This window comes from Narcine bancroftii, chromosome 14 (assembly GCF_036971445.1).
Source record: "Narcine bancroftii isolate sNarBan1 chromosome 14, sNarBan1.hap1, whole genome shotgun sequence".
Classification (NCBI taxonomy): Eukaryota; Metazoa; Chordata; class Chondrichthyes; order Torpediniformes; family Narcinidae; genus Narcine; species Narcine bancroftii.
In genome coordinates this window covers 47780287-47805085 of record NC_091482.1, presented here as the reverse complement: position 1 = coordinate 47805085, position 24799 = coordinate 47780287, and the positions used below count along the sequence as shown (strand labels likewise).

General features: G+C 39.5%; 1 protein-coding gene across 10 annotated transcripts in view; it reads left to right on the top strand.

Moving 5' to 3' along the window:
- arnt2 (aryl-hydrocarbon receptor nuclear translocator 2) overlaps positions 1-24799 on the top strand; it is a 347931-nt gene that overhangs the window by 23900 nt on the left and 299232 nt on the right. For 6 of the 10 annotated variants that reach the window (XR_011348485.1, XM_069910315.1, XM_069910320.1 and 3 more), the window contains 3 exons: positions 2238-2285; positions 9064-9277; positions 17910-18123. Coding sequence is in view for 9 of the 10 variants with exons in the window: in XM_069910315.1 (XP_069766416.1) it covers positions 2238-2285; positions 9064-9277; positions 17910-18123 (476 nt within the window). In the remaining variant the exon portion in view is untranslated. The other 4 variants (XM_069910319.1, XM_069910317.1, XM_069910318.1 and 1 more) reach the window with 2 other exon arrangements.

Genomic DNA, 24799 nt, shown 5'->3' with positions numbered 1-24799 from the left:
AGATGGAGGCAGGAAAGTTGCTTCCACTGGGAGATGAGATGAAAACGAGGGAGCATAGTCATAAGATTCAGGCAAGTACATTTAGGACTGAGATGAGGATGAACTGTTTTAGCCCCCACAGACTAGTGATTCTGTGGAATTCTCTTAGACTAAGGAAGTAGAAGAGGCTGCCTTATTTTGCCTTATAGGGGAATATGGGGAAAAAGCTGGAAGGTGGTGCAGAGTTCATGGCCAGATCAGCCATGATCTTATCGAATGGCAGGGTAGCCTTAGTGGGCCAGATAGCCAACCCTCTTGCTCCTATTTCTTGTGTTCTGTTTTCTTATTAGAAGTTAAATGGCTTCAATTGTAACATTATACAATGGTTGTCTGAAGATGGTAAATGTCAAAAACTCACTATTTTCTCGAAAGATTGTTTCTCAGTTGAAATGAACAGTGATTTAAATATGTTGAGGACTGAAAGCACAGACTCTTCCAAGAATGTTAGCTCTCTATACCTGAACACTTGCCATTACATCTCCCTCACAGTAAAGAGCCAACCACTAAATCTTTGAATCAGAATTTATTGTCATGAACATGCCACAAAATTTGTTGTTCATAGTGCAAACATTTATATAAACCACCTTCCAAAAGAAATACAAATAGTACAAGAAAAAGATCAAAGTAGGGCAGTGTGTGATTCATTGTCCATTCAGGAATCTGACGGCAGAGGGAACAAAGCTGTCCTGGTGTCGCTCAGTGCTCGTCTTCAGGCTCCTGTACCTCCTTCCTGATGGTAGCAGAGTGAAGAGGGCATGGCTTGGGTTGTGAGGGTCCTTGTGGATAGAGGTTGTTTTCTTAGGAAGCTGCCTCTTGTAGATGTCCTCGATGGAGTGAAGACTAGTGCCCATGATGTCGCAGGCCAAGGTGACAGCCTTCTGGAGTTTTTTTTACTTCCCTGAGCGTTGGAACCTCCATACCAGACAGTGATGCAACCAGCCAAATACTCTCCATGGAACACCTGTGGAAGTTTTCGAGAGTCTTTGTTGACATACTGAACCTCCTCAAATTCCTCACAAAGCGTAGCTGCTTTGTAGCTGCTGCCCTCTTCACTACAAATGGAAATTCAACTTGCAACTCTTGGGGGGGGGGGGGGGGGTCACTCTTTCGTTGAATTCAGCCAAAAAAAGGACATTAGGAAGAGTGCTTAGTTAAATGAACAAACAACAAACTATTGCTAATAATTCCCACTGAAGTTAAGGTACTGAATGCTGACCATCACCCTTTTCTGAGATATATCACTGAATGGCAGAACACTGCATTCTCTGAAGCTAGTTGCTATATAACTAAGTAGTTACCCCCTCCATAAATCTTCGTCCGCGAAGCCAAGCCAAAGAATTCAGAACAAAAGCATGCCACCATTTCCATGCCAGCCAACAGGTACTGTGTAAATTGTATTTTAAAAAACTTAGACATACAGCACATTAAAAGGTTATTTTCGGCCCATGAGTCCATGCTGCCCAATTTACACCCCATTAACCTACACCTCTGGTACATTTTGAATGGTGGGATGAAACCGGAACCCCCAGAGAAAACCCACACAGACACAGGGAGAACGTGCAAACTCCTTAAAGATAGTGTGGGATTCAAAACCTACTCCTGTCCTATTGGTGCTGAAAAGGCATTGCACTAACTGCTCTGCCGTAAAGCTGAAGCATATGCAAGAATCATCTGCTAGAAGATTTATCTCTGCCTCCTTCAGTGGTCCCCACCCCATTTCGATTCCCTCCACGTGATATTAAGAGGCAGCTTAAGGCATTGGATGCTGCTGAAGGTTAAGGGCATTCCATTAATAGTACTGAAGGCCTGCACCATAACTTGCCACAATCTTGACTATTTTTGACCCATTAGACAATTCATTTGCCACATTTTAGCCCATTTCATCAATCACTCTCTTGCGCTTGAGGATTTCTCAGCTGCAATTAGCTGCACACCAAAAAATATGTGGATATTTATATTTTTTTCCCTCAGTGTCCTAAAGTATTTAATTTTTAACTGCTGAAGTATTAATTCTAACTTGGCTACAAATATCAGAACTTGATTTATCCCAGTTTTGTGAGTGGAACTGCAAAAATGATAGGTACTAAGTGGATAATTCTATTCATCTTGCCATGATCTGATCATTCAATAGTTTGTCAGACTCTGAATTTTGTGTTTAAATGTATTGACAATTTTGAATCAAGTATTTTTCTCTTTAGATTGGACTTTGACGATGAAGATGGAGAAGGGCCAAGCAAATTTTCAAGGTGAGTTCATTGTTAATTGACTCGGGTAAATCTTAAAATGTGATATGGAATATCACTATCTTTGCTAGTTTTTGATTTAATATGGCGGTATGTTTTGACAGTAGGCAAAATAATGGAAAGCTCAGTGGGCAAGGCAGCATCTAGGGAAAGAGAAATCGGTTTAAATGCCTTCACCATCTTTGCTATTTTAAAACAAACTTGTTTTCTCACTTGTTCCACGAGGATCTTCAACCTGAAACATTAACTGTTTCTATTTCCACAGATGAATGGTTTCCAGCATTTAAATTTTATTTTTAAATCTCAGATTTTCAGTATCTGCAGTTTATTTTTCTGTTCCTTGTACTGAGTTAAACAAAATCTGGTTCAAACCAAGATTTGGTAGTAAGACTTTTTTTCAAATGCTTGTGGTATATTTTAGCAAGGTTAATATGGTGAAAATAAAATGTCTTTTTTAAATTTTATAAAATGTCCAAATCAAGAAAGTAAAAAATATGAAGTTTGGTAAATGATTACAATTTAGTAATTAGGAAAACCAAAAAAATGAAACTTTGCTTTATGTGCATATTTTATTCCAGGTTAAAATGAATCTTAATAAATAAAATTAATGGGATCAGCTGGCAGGCAACAAATGTATACGTATTATCATTAATCCCTTTTATTATAAATTATAATCTTGGCCAATTTGTAGTCAGATGAGGGGGCTGGATGGATATTGGCAGAGAGTGGGAGGATTGAGCTTGTAGAGTTATCCTAGTGAACTGGTGCAGACTCGAAAGGCCAACATGGCCTGTTTTCGCTCTGTAAATGGTTATATGGTATGGTTATATCATCTATTTTATTGTGTGAAAAATGAATGAGAGAAGAGCATTATTGTAGAGAAAAATTTGAAGCTTTTGAAATGAGTAGGAATTTAGGGAGATTGTTCTCTTAATCATTGAAAAAATGCATTCTTTTTAATTGATAACAAATTTAAATGGCACTTTTAACGTATAAAATATATTGGCATATTGCGGCAGAATTTTCAAACAAAATCTGACATGCAATTTCTGGAATTTAAATGGGAGATTTTTGAAAAGCCACTGGAAAGCACAGTTAATATACCATCTTGTGCACAAGTTGTTTTTGTAGGACGTTTTTCAAAAGTTGTGAAATTATATAATGGGAATGATGAGCAGGTATGATTTTACAAACTTCCAATAGTGACATCAACTGAGTCTGCATTTGCCTTGCTGCATTACCTTGGATATTAATGCTACCCACAGGCTGATGGTGTCCCTCATCTCCCACTCAGGCGAATCCTTCCATTCTTGCTCTCTCAGTGGTGAACACAATGGTCTATAAGTTTCCAGCTCTGCTTTGGAACTTGAACTTCTTGTCTGAACAGTAAAATTTGCCTTCGAAACTACTGTGTATTTTTGTAAAGTGTGTGACTTTGATCAAGTGAATAGAAAACAGCAAGGTGGAAAAAAAACAAGGGGATTTTCTTTTCAAGAAAGCTGTTTTTCTAAAATTGACTTCCCCAAAAGTGGGCAGCAAAACAATTTGTACACAGGTGTGATCTTGTGATAATTGAAAAATGGAAGGCAGGTGAAGTTAAATTCTTGTGAGCGATTCGAAGGATGCAAATCTGGATTAGAGTTGACCCTTCATGTTTGTTCAATCATTTCACAACTGTACCAGGTGGCACGATCAGTACAGCGCTGTTACAGCACCAGCGACTGGTACCAGGGGTTGAATCTCGTGCTGTCTGTAAGGAATTTGTACAGAGTTCTCCCCATGTCTGCTTGGGCCTTCCTCTGGGTGCTCTGGTTTCTTCCCACTGATCAATTTGGGTGTAATTGGGCAGAACGGGCTTGTGGGCCAAAAGGGCCTGTTATAATGCAGTATGTCTACATTTAAAAAAAATAAATTGAAAAGATAATGGCATTTGTTTGTTTCAACCCCATTTCCCTGATCCCATACTCTTTTTTTAATTCTCAAGAAAACAGTTTTTTAATATAGTTGAGCATCACTAACACCTGGCCAGAGAGGATACCAAAAGGTCACAACTTTGAATGAAATTTTTATTTATTTTCATACTTCATAGTTTATCCTTTATTCTAAACTTGTGTCCCATTATTTACACTCATACAAAGGAAATGACTTCTCAGCATCAACTCTACCAAGATTTCTAGGAATTTTATGCCTTTCAATGAAATTACCCTTTTTAGAACCACAGATTTTTCTGATTAATTTCTTGAAGAAAACCCTAATTGCAAGGATGAATTTAATGTTTGTTTCAACCCATGGTATGAAGAAGATGCCCTAGTCCAAACTTGAGCTGATAGCATGGTTTTGTTCCTCTAATTCCACCAACTTGGAGAGAGCAGTGGAATTAATTGCTGGAGTGATTGAGAATAGCTTGTTGACGGACAAAGTTTAGTTCACCCTGTTCTTGATGTTAGAAAGGATGGTGGGAAGAATGGATGCCTGTATTAGATTATTAGAAGTTGAGAAGAACAGATTGTGGCTAACTCCTTTCACATAATGACATCGAGGGGCTAGTTGTGAAGCAAAAAATTGATTCTTGTGATACATAAATGACCTTTTGAGATCTTAGCAGCTTCATTGGAAGTTGAATATGCTTCACCAAGACTTGTATCTTCTAAATTTCTGAGATTTTTCTAATACAAGGGAAATAAATGTATTGAATGAATAAATTATTAAAGTGAAAGAATAAACCTTTTTCACGTCAATGTTCTAGACGACACGTTCTTTTTGAAAAGCATGAAAATCTAAATAAACATTTAATGAGATGACACCTTTTATATCATTCACAGAATCAAATCAAGCATAAAATGCATAATATAAGAAAATGCAGATGCTGAAAATCTGAAATTCTTTCCAGAATTGATGAAGGGTCTTCCACTTGGAACGTTGTTTCTCAGTCCATAGATTTTGCCCGGCCTGCTGAGTTCTACCACCATTTTCTGCTTTTATTATTCTAGCCTAAGCCTTATGTAATGTAGTGCGGTTCCAGAATTTCCTCGGAGTTGTTCCTACTTCACTGCTCCAATTGCCTTGGAGTTTGGATAAAACACTGTTTGTAACTCCTGGCAAAGTTCCAGTAGATGAGAGAGAGAGAAAGCACAATGGAAATTGTGGATAATGTTTGACAGAAAGTGAAAAAATCTGCAAATGTGATTAATTTTGTCTAAATTCTAATGATATTCTTACAGTTATTCTAATTTGGAAACGTTAGACGACCTTGCACATGAAGCATTTTTAATTTAATGAAATTGAAGTAAAGAAGATTTTTATTATGGCTTCTCTGTAATTTTATTTTCTAATTTCTGGTCAAGCATGTAAACTGCTTTCTGGTTCCTGCCTTTCATGTTCATTTATTGACTGAAAGCCAGTGTGTATTTGCAAAACACTGGCATGACCCTTAACTTTTTAATGTCATGAGTTGGTATTGAGCCAGATTTCTGGACCACATTGATTCAGAAATTTGAGTTCAGACCTTGCCATGTTGGAACTGGTAAATTTTATTTCAAAATGACATAAAATGTAGAAAAAAGTCTAATTGACTGTTAATGAGAAACTATTGTAAAAAAAATTTTAGAATTAAAGTCTTTGATGGAAAGCAATCTTTACTTGATATTAATTACCATGCTCTGGTCAGGAAGAATGAGAGATAGACAAATAATGCCTGAATTGTCCATGATTCTTTGAAGAGGAGAGTTTAATTATGTTTTTTTCTTATTTAAACAACTATTCCTTGGTGACTTTCTTCAAATCTCCATACTAATTCTAAAATTTAGCACATCAATGTGTGGTTAACCAGCATTCATTAATCTCGATGATGTCAAGTGTGCATGGAACTGCTTTAAACTTCTTTACCATTGACTAAACTCTTTTGTTTATAGGTATGCTGATCAGACTACGTGGTGATAAAGAAAAATGTGCAAGGTAGGAGCACCTCTAATGGGTTTTACAGCGAGTTTGGGCAAGTATAATTTTGCCCTCTTCAGGAAAGTCAACTAGTTCTTTATAGCAAAGTTTTGCGTCTGATTCGGATGATGAGACAAACAGTACAGGTAGGAAAAATCAAATATCTTCCGAAGTAACCTTATCAACTGTTCATAAATTTGTGTTCATGTATCAACAATTCTTATAAATAAAAGACTTAAATTTTTCAATGTAATGACAATATTAGTATTTGACAACATTAGGCTTGACAGTCTTTGCACATTCTAAAATTATTCACTGAGCAGTGTTGTTGCCTGTTAAATGTTGCAAAGTATAACTGTATATTTGTGTTTATATTGGAACCTAGTCATTAAAAAAAAAATGGAGACAAGAGACTCCAGATACAGGAATCTGGAGGAGAAAGCAAACTTTTGGACAAACTCAGCAGGTCCAGCAGTATTTGTGGAGGGCCTGTGATTTGGGTTGAGACCATGGTGCTTTACCTACAGAGTACCTCCAGCAGCTTATTTTTTCGCTCCATGGTTTTAATTAAAGGAATGATAACTGTTACGTACTATTCGTGCTTTTGTCAGAATGTAGACTGAGCAACTTTGGAGATAAAGTTGCTATTCTGGTAAGTCTAATGTTCAGTTAGATTCCAAGATGGTCCATCATCTTACTAGATTTCACAATTTATTGAAATATTTATTCTACCTTGAGTGTATGTTAGATTTTAGAATATCAAGTTTGGTTTCTGTTAAAGATTTTATGGGCACATTGTAATTTCCTGATCTCTGGTGACTGTCTTGAAAGAAATAGACCAAAATATCTTTGAACAATTATTTTAACGTTGATTCCAGGATTGACTGTTGCAACAATCACACTTCATAATTCCGCATCCTCTCGATAAAGGGTTTGGGTTCAACACTTGAACAGGCACAAATAATTTTCATTTACCATACTTAAGTAGTGCCAAATTGTTTTGACCATTGAGTCAACCACGTTGTCATATGGTGACAGGTTCAATTGACACTTTTGAAATTGAGTGGTAGTGGTCCTACTTCAAACAATTCTTCTAAAATAGAATACTTTTCGCTGTGCGCACTTCTGTCTCCCAAGCAGTCCCTGCTTTGCATTTATGTGAAAATTTTGAGATATGTTGCAATACTATGTGAATGTGGGTTTACGTTTACTCCCATCAACTTCGTTCTAAGCAAATGAAATCATTTTTAAAAAGCCACCATTTGCTTTAATTGTGGAAGCTGGTTATAATTCAGCACTTAAAATTAATTTTTAAAAATGCTCAAAAAACGGCCGATTGGTATTTATAATATGTGATTTAGGCATCACAGTCAAGTGCATGGAATAGTTCCGAAGACTGTTATTGTTCATTGAATAATGATCTGCTATTAAAATAAGCACATGTATTTAAAAAGTCCTAGCATATGTAATGAAAACATCTCTTCAGCATTTTAAACTTGTTGAAATGAATGGAAAAGAGTTCAGTGCAAGAGAGTACATTTGTCATTTTGTCAAAATGCTTGATGTTTATTGTGCAGACTGTGAAAATCAATAATTATTTGTTTTTTTTAAATTATGTTGTTTACATGCTTCATTTATATAGGGAATTAGGGATTATGAAGTAAGTACTACATGAATAAGAAATATGGCAATACTTTTAGAATGAATTAATCATTTGAAATTTAGTTACAATTCTATGAAGTGTTTTTGTGTTAGAGAAGAATTAATTGTGACAAATTTCACTATTATAGATGTTCGCACAGGTTCATTGCATAAATTATGTGCTGTTGCGGCTAGACCTTGCGCCATTTATGTTCTGCGGCTAATTTGCCCTAATCTTAGGATAGAGGGCCCAGAAACTACTGGCCTGGGTGGTTGCCCAGAATTACCACAGGAGATCTTCCCACATCATATTTACTTGATCCAGATGTGGTGGACTTGCTGTGTCGAAGTATTCTGACCTCCACCAGGGCATTGGAATCTTCATTCTGGCATGGGATCCCCGAGGCAATGTCACAGCATACACCAAGCTGCAAAGCATGTGGCATTGTGCAATAAGATCCTTGCAATATGGTCTATTGATCATTTAAAACTGAGCATTATTTACCTGAATGTTTCTCAAATCTTTCAGTGGGTGGAATGGATGAACATTTTGCTAAATCAGATGATAAATTAAGAAACTGGTTTATCCTGCAGAAGTTAGCCTGACTGAACAATTATACAAATTTCAGACCTTTTTATGAAATAACCATGATGCCTCTTGCACTATCCCAAAATAAAAACAAAAATGTCATATCTCAAAGAACAAAGGGAAATTTTACTTTGTGCAGCAAATTCCAATTGAGAAAACTGACCTGCTCGGCACTCCCATGTCAGGCTAAGATCTGCTTTCTTGCAGTGTGCATAAATCCTGACCCACAGTGTTTCTTTTTAATTTCTGATCCAAGGCAGCAAATTCTCACCAGATCACCCAGCAACGATCCCTATTCACCTCCAATTAATTGCATTATCTTAACAAAGATCTGAATGAATAATGATTGAAATGTCAGCACAAATTTGACTGAAGTCGGCTGGTAGAGATGTCTGAGTTCTGTATTTGGAAGACTTGATGTCCTTTTAATTTAACATTTTGTAACTCTTAAACTAGTATTTTAAAACATTTTTACATCATAGCCTTTTCACCAGAACGGTGGGAAATTCTAAAGCATGACTGGCTTGCAGGAAATAATTTAATGGTAACTGTAACTGAAGAGTTTTGTATTCTTTCATTTTCTTTTATTGCTTTTAATGCTGTTAAAACCTACAGAGAAAATCACAGTGAAATTGAGAGACGACGTCGCAACAAGATGACTGCTTACATCACGGAATTGTCTGACATGGTACCGACATGCAGCGCTCTAGCCCGCAAACCTGATAAACTGACTATTCTTCGCATGGCTGTATCTCATATGAAGTCTTTAAGGGGAACAGGAAACACTTCAACTGATGGTGCCTATAAGCCTTCGTTTCTAACCGAGCAGGTTAGTATTGGGATTAGAAACTCTATTAAATGTTAATGAATAACTCCTGAAAAAAGTGACTATTGATTAATTTTTTAACACACATTTGATTCTAATCATCTGCATGTACCAAGCTAATTGCATTTTTCAAATTGCATCACTTTTTTATACAATTAAAGAAAATGCAGTCAAGAAAATTCCCCGATCTACTTCTGATCTATAATGAATCTCATCCAGGACCATGAAGAATGGGGAAGCTAATGTGATCAGTGCTTCGAAAACTGCAGAGAGATTACGATGGAATAACAAGTAGTTCTAGTCACCACACAGGAACGGTGTATTTGACTGAGGAGGATGCAGAGAAGATTTATGAGGGTGTTGCCAAGAGTGAGGAATTTTATATTCTGGAAAATGTTGGAGAAACGAGGGTTGTTCTCCTTGGAAAAGCAGCAGCAGCTGAGGTTCATCGTATTGGAGGTGTATTAAATTGAGGATCTGAGAGAGAGTAAATGGAAAGGATCAAAAGCCAGCATTCATGGATTTAATGTGGTTGAAAGATTAAAGAATAGGTGAGAAAAAGATTTTTCACCCAGAGGATGGTAGGAATCACTTCCTTCAAGGGGATTAGAGATGAAAAGTCATCAGATTTAAAAACTACTTGGTTAAGTATTTGAAGAGCTGTAATTTGCAAGATTTTGGGGCATGGACTTGGAGGAGAGTTGGATTAGGTTTTTTTCAACTGGCAGAGGAAGTTGGAAAACTTGTATGTGGTAAAAATTTGTATGAATCTAACCCTTGTCTCCTTTCTTCTTTCTGTTTCACTCCCCATTTTGCTCTTTCTCCTTCCACAGGGCCAAAATCAGTTCTTACATTTCCTCTTATCATATCCAATTAATATATTTTGTCTGTTGGTCTGTACTCCTTTCCCTTTCTCTCCCCGTCTTTATTTTGACACCTGCCAGCTTTTTGCTTGCACCTTGAAGAGTGCAGGCCCAAAATATTGGTCATATTTCTTTGGTTATGGATGCTGCGAGACCGACGGAGTCCCTCCAGCGTTTACCATGCGCTTTTACCGAAACGTTAATTGCCTTTGATTTCCTATGGATGCTGCGAGTCCGACTGAGTTCCTCCAGCGTTTACCATGCACTTCTTCTTTCTTTCTTCTTTGGCTTGGCATCACGGACGAAGATTTACCGAAATGTTAATTGCCTTTGATTTCCTATGGATGCTGCGAGTCCGACTGAGTTCCTCCAGCGTTTACCATGCACTTCTTCTTTCTTTCTTCTTTGGCTTGGCTTCACGGACGAAGATTTACCGAAACGTTAATTGCCTTTAATTTCCTATGGATGCTGCGAGTCCGACTGAGTTCCTCCAGCGTTTACCATGCACTTCTTCTTTCTTTCTTCTTTGGCTTGGCTTCACGGACGAAGATTTACCGAAACGTTAATTGCCTTTAATTTCCTATGGATGCTGCGAGACCGACTGAGTTCCTCCAGCGTTTACCATGCACTTCTTCTTTCTTTCTTCTTTGGCTTGGCTTCACGGACGAAGATTTACCGAAACGTTAATTGCCTTTGATTTCCTATGGATGCTGCGAGTCCGACTGAGTTCCTCCAGCGTTTACCATGCACTTCTTCTTTCTTTCTTCTTTGGCTTGGCTTCACGGACGAAGATTTACCGAAATGTTAATTGCCTTTGATTTCCTATGGATGCTGCGAGTCCGACTGAGTTCCTCCAGCGTTTACCATGCACTTCTTCTTTCTTTCTTCTTTGGCTTGGCTTCACGGACGAAGATTTACCGAAACGTTAATTGCCTTTAATTTCCTATGGATGCTGCGAGTCCGACTGAGTTCCTCCAGCGTTTACCATGCACTTCTTCTTTCTTTCTTCTTTGGCTTGGCTTCACGGACGAAGATTTACCGAAACGTTAATTGCCTTTGATTTCCTATGGATGCTGCGAGTCCGACTGAGTTCCTCCAGCGTTTACCATGCACTTCTTCTTTCTTTCTTCTTTGGCTTGGCTTCACGGACGAAGATTTACCGAAACGTTAATTGCCTTTAATTTCCTATGGATGCTGCGAGACCGACGGAGTCCCTCCAGCTTTTACCATGCGCTTTTACCGAAACGTTAATTGCCTTTGATTTCCTATGGATGCTGCGAGTCCGACTGAGTTCCTCCAGCGTTTACCATGCACTTCTTCTTTCTTTCTTCTTTGGCTTGGCTTCACGGACGAAGATTTACCGAAATGTTAATTGCCTTTGATTTCCTATGGATGCTGCGAGTCCGACTGAGTTCCTCCAGCGTTTACCATGCACTTCTTCTTTCTTTCTTCTTTGGCTTGGCTTCACGGACGAAGATTTACCGAAACGTTAATTGCCTTTAATTTCCTATGGATGCTGCGAGTCCGACTGAGTTCCTCCAGCGTTTACCATGCACTTCTTCTTTCTTTCTTCTTTGGCTTGGCTTCACGGACGAAGATTTACCGAAACGTTAATTGCCTTTGATTTCCTATGGATGCTGCGAGTCCGACTGAGTTCCTCCAGCGTTTACCATGCACTTCTTCTTTCTTTCTTCTTTGGCTTGGCTTCACGGACGAAGATTTACCGAAACGTTAATTGCCTTTAATTTCCTATGGATGCTGCGAGTCCGACTGAGTTCCTCCAGCGTTTACCATGCACATCTTCTTTCTTTCTTCTTTGGCTTGGCTTCACGGACGAAGATTTACCGAAACGTTAATTGCCTTTAATTTCCTATGGATGCTGCGAGACCGACGGAGTCCCTCCAGCGTTTACCATGCGCTTTTACCGAAACGTTAATTGCCTTTGATTTCCTATGGATGCTGCGAGTCCGACTGAGTTCCTCCAGCGTTTACCATGCACTTCTTCTTTCTTTCTTCTTTGGCTTGGCTTCACGGACGAAGATTTACCGAAATGTTAATTGCCTTTGATTTCCTATGGATGCTGCGAGTCCGACTGAGTTCCTCCAGCGTTTACCATGCACTTCTTCTTTCTTTCTTCTTTGGCTTGGCTTCACGGACGAAGATTTACCGAAACGTTAATTGCCTTTAATTTCCTATGGATGCTGCGAGTCCGACTGAGTTCCTCCAGCGTTTACCATGCACTTCTTCTTTCTTTCTTCTTTGGCTTGGCTTCACGGACGAAGATTTACCGAAACGTTAATTGCCTTTGATTTCCTATGGATGCTGCGAGTCCGACTGAGTTCCTCCAGCGTTTACCATGCACTTCTTCTTTCTTTCTTCTTTGGCTTGGCTTCACGGACGAAGATTTACCGAAACGTTAATTGCCTTTAATTTCCTATGGATGCTGCGAGTCCGACTGAGTTCCTCCAGCGTTTACCATGCACATCTTCTTTCTTTCTTCTTTGGCTTGGCTTCACGGACGAAGATTTACCGAGACGTTAATTGCCTTTAATTTCCTATGGATGCTGCGAGACCTACTGAGTTCCTCCAGCGTTTACCATGCACTTCTTCTTTCTTTCTTCTTTGGCTTGGCTTCACGTTGAAGATTTACCGAGACGTTAATTGCCTTTAATTTCCTATGGATGCTGCGAGACCGACTGAGTTCCTCCAGCGTTTACCATGCACTTCTTCTTTCTTTCTTCTTTGTCTTGGCTTCACGGACAAAGATTTACCGAAACGTTAATTGCCTTTGATTTCCTATGGATGCTACGAGTCCGACTGAGTTCCTCCAGCGTTTACCATGCACTTCTTCTTTCTTTCTTCTTTGGCTTGGCTTCACGGACGAAGATTTACCGAAACGTTAATTGCCTTTGATTTCCTATGGATGCTGCGAGTCCGACTGAGTTCCTCCAGCGTTTACCATGCACTTCTTCTTTCTTTCTTCTTTGGCTTGGCTTCACGGACGAAGATTTACTGAAACGTTAATTGCCTTTAATTTCCTATGGATGCTGCGAGTCCGACTGAGTTCCTCCAGCGTTTACCATGCACTTCTTCTTTCTTTCTTCTTTGGCTTGGCTTCACGGATGAAGATTTACCGAAACATTAATTGCCTTTAATTTCCTATGGATGCTGCTAGTCCGACTGAGTTCTTCCAGCGTTTACCATGCACTTCTTCTTTCTTTCTTCTTTGGCTTGGCTTCACGGACGAAGATTTACCGAAACGTTAATTGCCTTTAATTTCCTATGGATGCTGCGAGACCGACTGAGTTCCTCCAGCGTTTACCATGCACTTCTTCTTTCTTTCTTCTTTGGCTTGGCTTCACGGACGAAGATTTACCGAAACGTTAATTGCCTTTGATTTCCTATGGATGCTGCGAGACTGACTGCTTGTCCAGCACCTTTGTCTTCTGGACTGTTAATTCTGATGATGCTTTTAGTATAGTTGAATATTTTTTTCATACTCATTGGAATGTATCTTGTGCTCTTTGAAAGCTCCCACTTAATATCTATTGCTCCATATGAACTAATTAATTTCCTAAACCGATTTGTTCGTACATTTTAGCTAGCTCTAGTTTTGTATTTCTGTGGATACTCGTACTGTCATTTTAAATTCTTGCTTTCAAATTGAATGTGGACTCCAATAATTTCATAATAAATGTGATACATGCCTTCATAATGAGACAATGAGATGATTCATTTTAGCCTTAAAATTGATGAGATTAAAAGTTTTGTGAGAATAATTTGGGAAGATTGATTGACCTTTGGAAAAGAGCATACCCTGTATTGCAGATGATAGAAGAGCCACATGGGTTTAAGGAGGTGGATGAACTTTTAGGGCTGACGTCAGAGGTAGGTTTTTAGTGGTGGGTGCCTGGGGTGGTGATGGAGGCTGGTTCAATAGGGACATTGAAATACTCTTGGATAGGCACAAAGTGGAGTGTTATGGATGTGAGCTAGGGAAAAATTAGATTGTTGTGCAATAGGTTAACATAGTGGGTTGATGGGCCTGTATTGTGCTACCATGTTCTATGATCATTTTTTAAATTAACCACTAAAACTAAGAAATGCGAAGATTTGATGAAGGAAGTGCCATTATTATTGTGTACTTGTTGGATATAATAAACCTGTTAGGAAAATTAAAACACACTGTTAACCAAGTTGGTGATTACATAAATATCAAGTTGACTTAATGACAGAAGAGAATTTGGTGGACATGGTGTTAACATATTTATGGCAGTGAAGTCCGTAGTGATATAAATAAATAAACTAATGAAAGATGTTAATGGGTTTGAGAAGGTCATTGTCAAATGAAATGTAATACGGTAATATGAGAAGTGGAACATTTTGGCAGGAGGAATGAGGAGAATTAATGTGTACACTGCAGGGTGTAGCAACTGAGACATGGGGTGAAATGCATGCACACGTCTTTAAATGCAGGCCACAACTGAAAAGGCTATTAATTTCCAAAAAGAACTCATGAGATTCTTGGCTTTGTTATTAGAAGCATCCATAGGAAATTAAAAGCAAAATTGTACATGCTGCTCTAAATGCTGACTCATCAGGGCCCTATGTTTCTGTAGCAAAACATTTTTAATCTCGTACTCTGTCTCCTTTGTGGGAAATGTGCCTTCCCAATTTCCTGCTTCCCCACAGATAGGCTTGAGTGATTTGTGAAATCCAAAGTGGTTTTGGACATCCAAACTTTCAAATCTCTTACCACTTAAAAATAGTCAGTGCTTCTTTTTTTTAAAAAAGGAGCTGCACTTTTGTTTTGAATGAGGATGTAACATTTGGAATACTCCAGTCCTCCAGTTGGTAGTTTATAGCCAGGGCAGCTGCAATTTTCTCCCTTCTTCCCTCTGTAATTTAAATGCATCCCATCTGTACCAGGTGACATTCAGTTTTATATATTAGCTTCTGTTCCATCTTTATAATTTAGCATTTTGAGGTGCCACCACCTTTGTTCTTTGTTAAAGCTGAATTAAAGCCTACATTTCGTACTTCACCCATGGCTTTTCTTTCCATGTAGATCTCTTTTTGACTCTGATCGGCACTACCACATGCTTATAATTAGTAAATGGATGGTTTGGTTGACATTTTATGTTTGTGACCAATCTTTTCATACTCTCTTTGACTCTCTTTTCACTTGTCTCTAAACTTCCTGAAATCAGCCTGGTTCTTGTATTATCGATCTGTTATCTGTCCCTTTGTGTCTCCTCTATTAAACACTATTCTTTCAATTGTTCAGGTCATCTCCTTATCTTTTATTTCTCTTGTCCTTCTCCCCCATGGGAATCTACCCGTTGACTCGAGAAGTTGTATGGAGATGTCAATTTTTGAGTGGGTTATCATTTAAGACTTAATTTTTAAGGGCTGAAAATTAAGAGCACTTGAGAAAGGTGTGTTATTTATGCTTGCAGTGCATTGAATTGCTATAGAGAAAAAAATATATAAAATAATGTCTTAAAAGGAAGGTTATTGCTGCAACTTTCCAGAGGACTGTACTAGATCTTGGTCTTATCCATTGTGTTGTAAAAGCTTCTTAAAACAATTAAAAAAAAATCTGACATGCAAATGAGCTTTCTTTTCACTGAAGTGCATTTTTCAACCTGCTGAATGGAAGGGATTTATGAAGAATGCACTGGCTATACATTAAAGGCTACTACACAATTTGTTACAGGCCTATTAAAATATAAATAGCATCTTGCACATTAAGATGTGAGAACACAGGTGAATTATGCCTCCTGAGTAGGATCCTGAGTTATAGCAGGAACAGGTTAAGGCTGCACAATGCCTGGAGTTTGCTGTAGTTGTCAGTAAGATCACTGCGTAATCTTCCGTATCAATGTCAGTTTATAACCTCGCCTCCAGTAATCTAACAATCATAATGTGTCCACAGCATTCTGGGACAGAGAATTCTTGAGCAAAGAATTTTTTTTCCTCATTTCAATGTTCATGGTGACAGCACCAGTCGAAGGCATATGGGATGCTGACCTTCATCAGCTGGAATTTAGAACGAGGAGGTAACATAGAAAATAGGTGTAGGAGTAGGCCATTTGGCCCTTCAAGCTTGCACCCCCATTCATTTTGATCATGGCTGATCATCCACTCAGTACCCTGTTCCAGTTCTCTCTCCATACCCCCTGATTCCCCTAGTCACAAGTACTAAATCTAACTCTCTCTTAAATATAGCTATGGAACCGGCCTCAATCACTTCCTGTGGCAGAGAATTCATAAATTCACCACCCTCTGAGTGAAAAAAATTCTTCCTCATCTCAGTCCTAAAGGACTTCCCCTTTATTCTTAAACTATGACCCCTGGTTCTAGACTCACTCATCATTGGGAACAATCTTCCTGCATCTAGCCTGTCAAATCCCTTAAGGATTTTGATCGCTTCTATTAAATCTCCTCTTAATCGTCTAAACTCCAGCGAGTACAAGCCCAGTCGTTCTAGCCTTTCTTCATATGCAAGTCCCGCCATCCCTGGAATCAATCTGGTCAACCTTTTCTGCACTCTCTCCATGGCAGTGATGTCCTTCCTCAGATAAGGAGACCAAAACTGAACATAATACTCCAGGTGAGGTCTCACCAAGGTCGTGTACAACTGCATCAATATCTCTCTGCTTCTGAACTCGATCCTCTTGATATGAACGCCAACATACCATTCGCCTTTTTTACTGCTTGCTGCACCTGTCTGCCCACTTTTAATGACTGATGCACAGTGACACCCAGATCTCTTTGCATCTCCCCTTTTCCTAATTGGATACCATTAAGATAGTACTCAGCCCTCCCATTCTTTCTTCCAAAGTGGATAACCACACACTTATCCACATTATATTGCCATGCATTTGCCCACTCACCCACCCACTTGTAAGCCTCTTCACAGCTTACAATGCCACCCAGCTTTGTGTCGTCTGCAAACTTGGAAAGTCTTAATACACAGCTAGGTGTAAGTTCTGGTGGGCATCTTAATAGGAAGGGCGAATGTACAGAGAGATGCGTTAGGAGGTTACCTGGGATGAAGCCTCTCAGTTACGACAGGAGATGTTCAAGCTGTGCTTAGTTTTTTTTTAGAAGCAGAAAAGGCTGAAAGAGGGCTCAATGCAAAATAATGTGGGTCAAAATAGAATGGATAGTGAGAAACAGTTCTTCATAGCCAGACTTGTCTAAAACCTGAAGGTTGAAGATGAGGAAAGAGGGGAGCAGATTTTTTTTTGCCCTTACCATTTAGAATATACTGCCTGAGAAGGTAGTAGAGCCAGGTACTCTCACAATATTTAAAAAAAAACAAGCATTTTTGAATTGCTAAGGCGCAAAAGTTGGGACCAAATGTTGGAACTTTAGTTATAATGAACTAGCATTTGCAGGATGGGCTGAAGAGCATGTTGCATGACTGGAATGCTAAATCACTGACCTAATGACCTTTGGTTTTAGAGCATGTCGCCTCGTGAAAACAGCATCCATTGTGTGAGAGCTCTGGAAGACTCCTGTTTATTTCATTGAGATCATCTTGTTCATTTAAATGCCAGAGAATTTAATCTCCTGTCATTTTAATGTTCATCAAGGACCAACCTTGGCTCAGGAATGACTTTTTTGTGATTGGTCTGGTCAATATTATTTACAATTTTATGAAGGGTCATTGCAGAAACATTGAAAGTGTGATATCAATAAATATTGTGGAATGAATGTTATCTTGTCATCTTTATTTATATAAATTTTCTTTCTCTTCCAAGGAATTGAAGCATCTAATTTTGGAGGCAGCAGATGGATTCCTTTTTGTCGCTGCGTCTGAGACAGGCAGAGTCATCTACGTATCAGACTCTGTTACACCCGTTTTAAACCATCCACAGTCTGAATGGTTTGGAAGCACTTTGTATGATCAAGTTCATCCAGATGATGTTGAGAAACTCAGAGAGCAGCTGTCCACATCAGAAAGTTCCATGACTGGTAAGTTTGTCTCGTTATGAGAGACTTAAATAATTGGAGTTCCTTAAAATCCCTTGAAAATGAGCAATAACTATTAAACCTACTTTACCTCCAGGTGAGTACTAATATGACCAAAAAAAGGGTGACAATAAATAATTCTGAACTCTTGTTCATGAAGTGGATATGTCTTCCATTCTTATTGAATAAACGAGTGCAAGACTGAGAATGGATTGTGTCTATTTTATTTTAATTCTCTATTCAACATTTCACAAGATCTTTCACAATGAAGGTGACTGCTCTCATTTTGTTGCTTCATCAAAGATTTGGACGCCCTTTTACATCACCTATTCTGTCTATTGAGGATGGGTGGATTGTGATGGTGTTTTGTCCATTGTCCAGTTAATACAGAATAAAATCATGTGTCAGTGTGAATCCAAACTATTTTTGCAGTGCACTTCAGAAAAAAATTAAAGCAGTGGTCTTCCCTCGCCACCACTCCTTCTACTCCCACTATCATTCATGTATTTTCATGTGTGAAAATAGGAATTAATAAAAAAGATAAAGTGGAAAAAATGCTACTCTGTCATTTTGGAAAACATGTTAAAGGCAAAGTAAAATGATTAACCATGATAATGGTCAAATTGGGTTTCTCATGTTGTAAACTAACAGGCAAATTGGATTCTTTCTCAGTGGCTTCCTGCCAATCCAGGAGTTGCTTGGACTTTTGACAGGCTAATGGGAATCTGGCCCAGGCACTCTCCAGCCCGATGGCGTTAACATCGACTTTTCCAGTTTCTGCTAACCTGCTCACCTTTCCCCCTGTCAGTTCTCCACCCCCTTCCCTCTCTATTTACCTAGCTATCCCTCCTCTCCTTGCTTGCTGCTGTGCCCCCTTCCTTCTCCACCTATTACTTTCTGCCTTTGCCATCATACCTCCGCCTTACCCTTTCATTCAGATGCCTGCCAATATTTTTCCATATCTTGATGAAGGACTCAAGCCCGAAATGATGGTTATGTATTTTTATCTTTGCTATATAAAGGACTCTGCTCGACCTGCTGAGTTTCTCCAGCATTGTTTTTACATCAACCGCGGCGTCTGCAGACTTTTGTGTTTTACTTCTTACTAGTCACTCTGTGCTCGTCAGAGCTGCCTCCATGATTGCAGTAACTGTCTTAGCTCCACCTGAGTAACCATTATGTTCTCCTTGGTCATATGTTCCCGTTGCCACTGACACTCCTCTCCCTTTCCCAATTACCTCTCCTGCGGTTACCATAAGCACCACTGCCTTGATCTGGACAACAGTTGTGACCGCCATCTGATGCGAGTGTGAATCCCTGCCCGCTGTATAAAAACTTGGCGTAAGCCAGGAGTGGCAAGCGATGCTGCAGGCCCAATCTCAGCACTGATCCGGATGTTGCCGCCATGCTGTGGAGCTGGAATTGAGCCCGTGCATGCTCCCTCAGCCTGTTGTCACCATCCAACACGAGGTTAGGGGTTTCTGGAACTAAAATCATCCGCCTCATTCAATTTACCCGTACATAATAGTAACTATTTTACTGTAATGCGATTATTTCTGTTGTTTCTTTGAAATTATCGTAACTGGTAGCTTTGCCTTGACCTTTCAGACCTTGTCCTCAACTTTGATAAAACCAAGTTCTGCTCTTTTCAGGCAACTGTAGACTTCATCTTCATTTCTGGAATCATTTTTAAAGAAGAGATGCCAAAATTAAACGCAAAGCTTGCATTTACGCAGCTCCATTCATAACCTCAAGATGCTCCAATACAATGAACTCAATGTTTTTGAAGAATAATCACTGTTGTGGATTTGTGCATGACGTGCAGAAGTCGCAAGCAAAGGGGAGGAGGTAAACTTGAGGGCTACAAGCCAATCAAACAGACTCTAATCCATTGGGGTTAGGAGAAATAGGCTTGGTGTAAATCAGCACTCTTAAAGGGGAATTACATCTTCCCGAAGCAGAACTGCAGTGTTCAGTGCAGTTCATGTACAATCCTGAGGCAGGTTACCACAAAGAGTGGTGCTTGGATGCCAGCTAGTTTGGTGACTCACTGAGGTGACCATGTGTCAGATTCCCAAATTTTCCACTGAATCAAAATTAGTTGAAATTATAATTAGGGAGGACAATCCGAAGAGGCTTCATAGGCAGATGGACAAGATAAGTAGTTGAGTGAGAACTTGGCAGAATGTGGAAAAATGGGAGGTTGCCTACTCTGGTAAAACAAAACACAAAAATACAGAGACTGCAGATGTTGGAATTTGAAGCTAAACACAGGAACTCAGCGGGTTGAGCTGCCTTTTGACCCAGAACCCATTATTATAGAGATGTTTCGGCCCAAAACATTGAGCATTCTTTTTCTCCCACAAATGCTGCTTGACCCGTGAAAGCAGAGTATTTTTTTGAAAGGTGGCAAATTTGTTGATGTTTAAAGGGACTGAGGCATCCTTACACCAATGATTAAAAGCTAAAGTGAAGGCTAGCAAGTGACTAGGAAGGCCAATTGCATGTCGGCCATTATTTTATGACAAGAGTAAAGATGTATGGAGATGTGCAAGGCCCTGGTGAAACTGCACTTGGAGTATTGTGTACATTTCTGATCTCACTGTTTAAAAAAAAAAAAATCTGCTAAAGAGCAAATGTAATAAAGATTAATTAAACTGGTTTCAGAGATCACAAGATAGAAGTGCAGAAGGTGGCCAATCGGCCTGTCAGGTCTGCTCTGCCATGTAATCATGAGCTGATCCTTGTCACTCAACCCCACTCCTCGGCCTTCTCCCCATAACCTTTGATGCCCTGACTAATGAAATTCCTGTCAATTTCTGTCTTATATACATTAAACGACCTCACTTCAGGCATCACTTATGGCAACAAGTTCCACAGACTCTCAATCCTCTGGCTAAAGAAATTGTGGCCTCTTTTCCTAGACTCCCCCATCATGGTAGGTTTGTCACCTGTGGAAAGATGGTGTAGGTTTGTCACCTGTGGAAAGATGGTGTGACCTGGTCTGTGTATTATCTAAGGAATTCACTGTCATGTATAAAACTCAACAAGCTGGATGCAGGTAAGGTGAGTTGATAATTGGGGTTCAGTCTCAGAATAAAGGGTAAGCCATTTAAGCCTAATTCAGAGAAATTTCTTCATTTGTAAAGTGATGAATATTTGGAATTCTATACTCAGGAGGGTTGTAGAGTATATTAAAAACAGACGGATAGACTTCTGGATCGGGACTCAGCAGATGCTGCGGAGCAAGGTTAGCAGTGATCTTGATAAATGATGGCTGGAAGGGCCAAATACCTCATTCCTCCTCCTAATTCTGTGTGAAATTCTCGTTCAGTGTGACAAAGATGTGGTGGCATTTCCCAGGAATTAGTATGAGGATCACTGCTCTTCTGTATTCAAGGCAGAGCTTTCCATAATTGTGATGTTTGCATGCGTCTGAAAGTCACATGTTAGTTGTGACGTGGTTGAAGTGGGCAGAAGGAATTAATCCTGGGGAAGGAGAAAGTAATATATTTTGGCAGGAAGCTTGAGGAAAGGTAATCTGAATTGAATGGGGAATGGAGGGCATAGGAACACTGACATTTGTATGACCTAGTTTAATAGATCTTTGTAGTTTGCAAGATAAAAACAATTAAACTGTTCAGAAGTGTATGAAAGTTTTGGCATTATGAATAAGTCCCGTGTGATAGACTGTTCCAGAAGGTCAGATCGCATGGGATCTGGAATAAGCTAGTTAATTAGGTACAAAATTGGCTTGACTGTAAAAGTCAGAGGATGCTAGTGAAGATTTATTATTCAGAAAAGAGGCCTGTGACCAGTGGTATGCCACAGGGACTCGTGCTGGGACTACTATTTGTCATCTATATTTAATTGGATGACAATGTAATTACTAGGTAAGATACAAACCAGAGGACATGGGTTAAGGATGAAAGGGGTGAAGTTAAGAGGGAACTCAGGAACCGGCTCGGGACTGTATAATACTGGATCTCCTGTTAGGGAACGAGCTAGGTTAGGTATCGGACATTAATGTTGGAGAACCAATTGGGTCTTGTGATTATAACTCTCTTAGTTTTAGGGTAGTTTTAGAGAAAAGCAAGGAGGGGCCTAAAGTTGAAGTTCTAGATTGGAGAAGAGCAAATTTCGAAGGAATAAGAAGGGATTTGGGGAGTATTGAGTGGGACAGGATATTTTCAGGTAAGGATGTAAGTGAAAAATGGAGGATATTCAAAAAAGAAATTTTGAGGGTACAGAGTAGATATGTCCCAGTGAGGATCAAAGGAAAGGCTGGAAGTCATAAGGAGGCTTGGTTTTTGAGGAATATTGGAAATTTGGTTAGGAGAAAAAGGGAGGTGTACAAGAGGTATAAAGAGCAGGGAGCTGAGAATTTGAAGAAGGACTACAAAGAGTGTAGAAGGAATCTTAAGAAAGAAATTAGAAAGGCCAAAGAAAGGCACAAAGAGGCTTTGGCAGACAGAGAAAAAATAAATACAAAGGGTTTCTATAGGTACATTAAAAGTAAAAGATTAGTGAGGGATAAAATTGGAACCCTTGTAGATAGCGAGGGTAGGCTGAGTGAGAAGTCAGAGGAAATGGGGGTAATTTTGAATGATTTCTTTGCCTCGGTATTCACTAGGGAAAAAAATATTGAACCAGTTGAAGTAAAGAAAAATAGTGGGGAGGTCCTGAAGCATATAAGGATAACTGAGGAGGTAGTGATAGCTGTGTTGAAAAAGATAAAGGTGGATAAATCTCCGGGACCGGACAAAATATTCCCAAGGACACTCAGGGAGGCTAGTGGACAGATAGTGGGGCCATTAACAGAGATATTTAGGATGTCACTGGCCATGGGGGTAGTGCCAAAGGATTGGAGGGTGGCGCATGTGGTTCCACTGTTTAAGAAAGGGTCCAAATGTAAACCTGGGAATTATAGGCCCGTGAGTCTGACGTCTGTGGTGGGCAAGTTGATGGAAAGTGTTCTGAGGGATGCTATTTACAAATATTTGGTACAGGGATTGATAGGGAGTAATCAGCATTGTTTTGTCAGGGGTAGATCATGCTTGACAAACCTGATTGAGTTTTTTGAGGGGGTTACAAAAAAGGTTGATGAAGGGAAAGCTGTGGATGTTGTCTATTTAGACTTTGGTAAAGCTTTTGACAAAGTTCCCCACAGGAGGTTAGGAAAAAAGATGGAGGCATTAGGTATAAATAAGGAGGTAGTGAAATGGATTCAGCAATGGTTGGATGGGAGGTGTCAGAGAGTAGTGGTAGAAAATTGTTTGTCCAATTGGAGGCCGGTGACTAGTGGAGTTTCTCAGGGATCAGTCCTGGGTCCACTATTGTTTGTTATATATATTAACGATCTGGAAGTAGGGGTGGAGAATTGCATAAGCAAGTTTGCGGATGATACAAAGATTGGTGGTGTTGTGGGCAGTGAGGAAGATTACCATAGATTAAAAGGTGATTTAGGAAAGCTGGAGGTGTGGGCTGAGAAATGGCTGATGGAATTTAATACAGATAAGTGTGAGGTGTTACATTTTGGAAAGGCAAATCTAAATAGGTCATATGCATTAAATGGTAGACAATTGAGGAGTGCAGAGCAACAAAGGGATTTAGGAGTTATGGTAAATATTACCCTCAAGGCTGATTCTCGGGTAGATGGTGTGGTGAAGAAGGCATTTGGAATGTTGGCCTTCATAAATCGGAGTATTGAATTCAGGAGTAGGGAGGTTATGATGAAATTGTACAAGGCATTGGTGAGGCCAAATTTGGAGTACTGTGTACAGTTTTGGTCACCAAATTATAGGAAAGATATAAACAAAATAGAGAGAGTGCAGAGAAGGTTCACGAGAATGTTGACAGGATTTCAGGGTTTGAGTTACAGGGAAATGTTGTGTAGACTGGAGCTTTTTTCTCTGGAGCGTAGAAGATTGAGGGGGGACTTGATAGAGGTGTTTAAGACTTTAAAAGGGACAGACAGAGTAAATGTGGATAGGCTTTTTCAATTAAGAGTGGGGGAGATTTAAGCTAGAGGGCATGATTTAAGATTGAAGGGGAAAAATCATAAGGGGAACATGAGGGGAAATTTCTTTACGCAAAGGGTGGTGGGGATGTGGAATGAGCTTCCAGCAGACGTGGTTGAGGCGGGATCATTGCTTACATTTAAGGAAAGACTGGATAGTTACATGGAGAGGACTGGAGGAGTATGGACCGGGTGCTGGTCAGTGGGACTAGGAGGGTGGGGATTTGTTATGGCATGGACTAGTAGGGCCGAACTGGCCTGTTCTGTGCTGTGTGGTTATATATATATATGGCTATATATATATAACTTCTACACACAGTAGTGGGAGCGTGGAGTGAGCTGCCAGCTGAAGTGGTGAATGCAGGCTCAATTTTAAAATTTAAGAAAAATTTGGACAGATTGGAGGGTTATGGACTGGGTACAGGTCAGTGGGACTGGGCAGATTAATAGTTCAGCATGATTAGAAGGGCCTGTTTTATGTGCTGTAATATTCTATGTTTCCATATGGGAAGTACATTCGCAGATGACTCCAAACTTGGTATGATAGGCAGTGAAGAAGGTTGTCAAAGATTATTAGCAGATGAACTGGAAAAGAGAGGCTAGGGTTGGCAGATGGAATTTAACTTTGACTTGGATAGGGTAGGACCCTGGAGACTATTA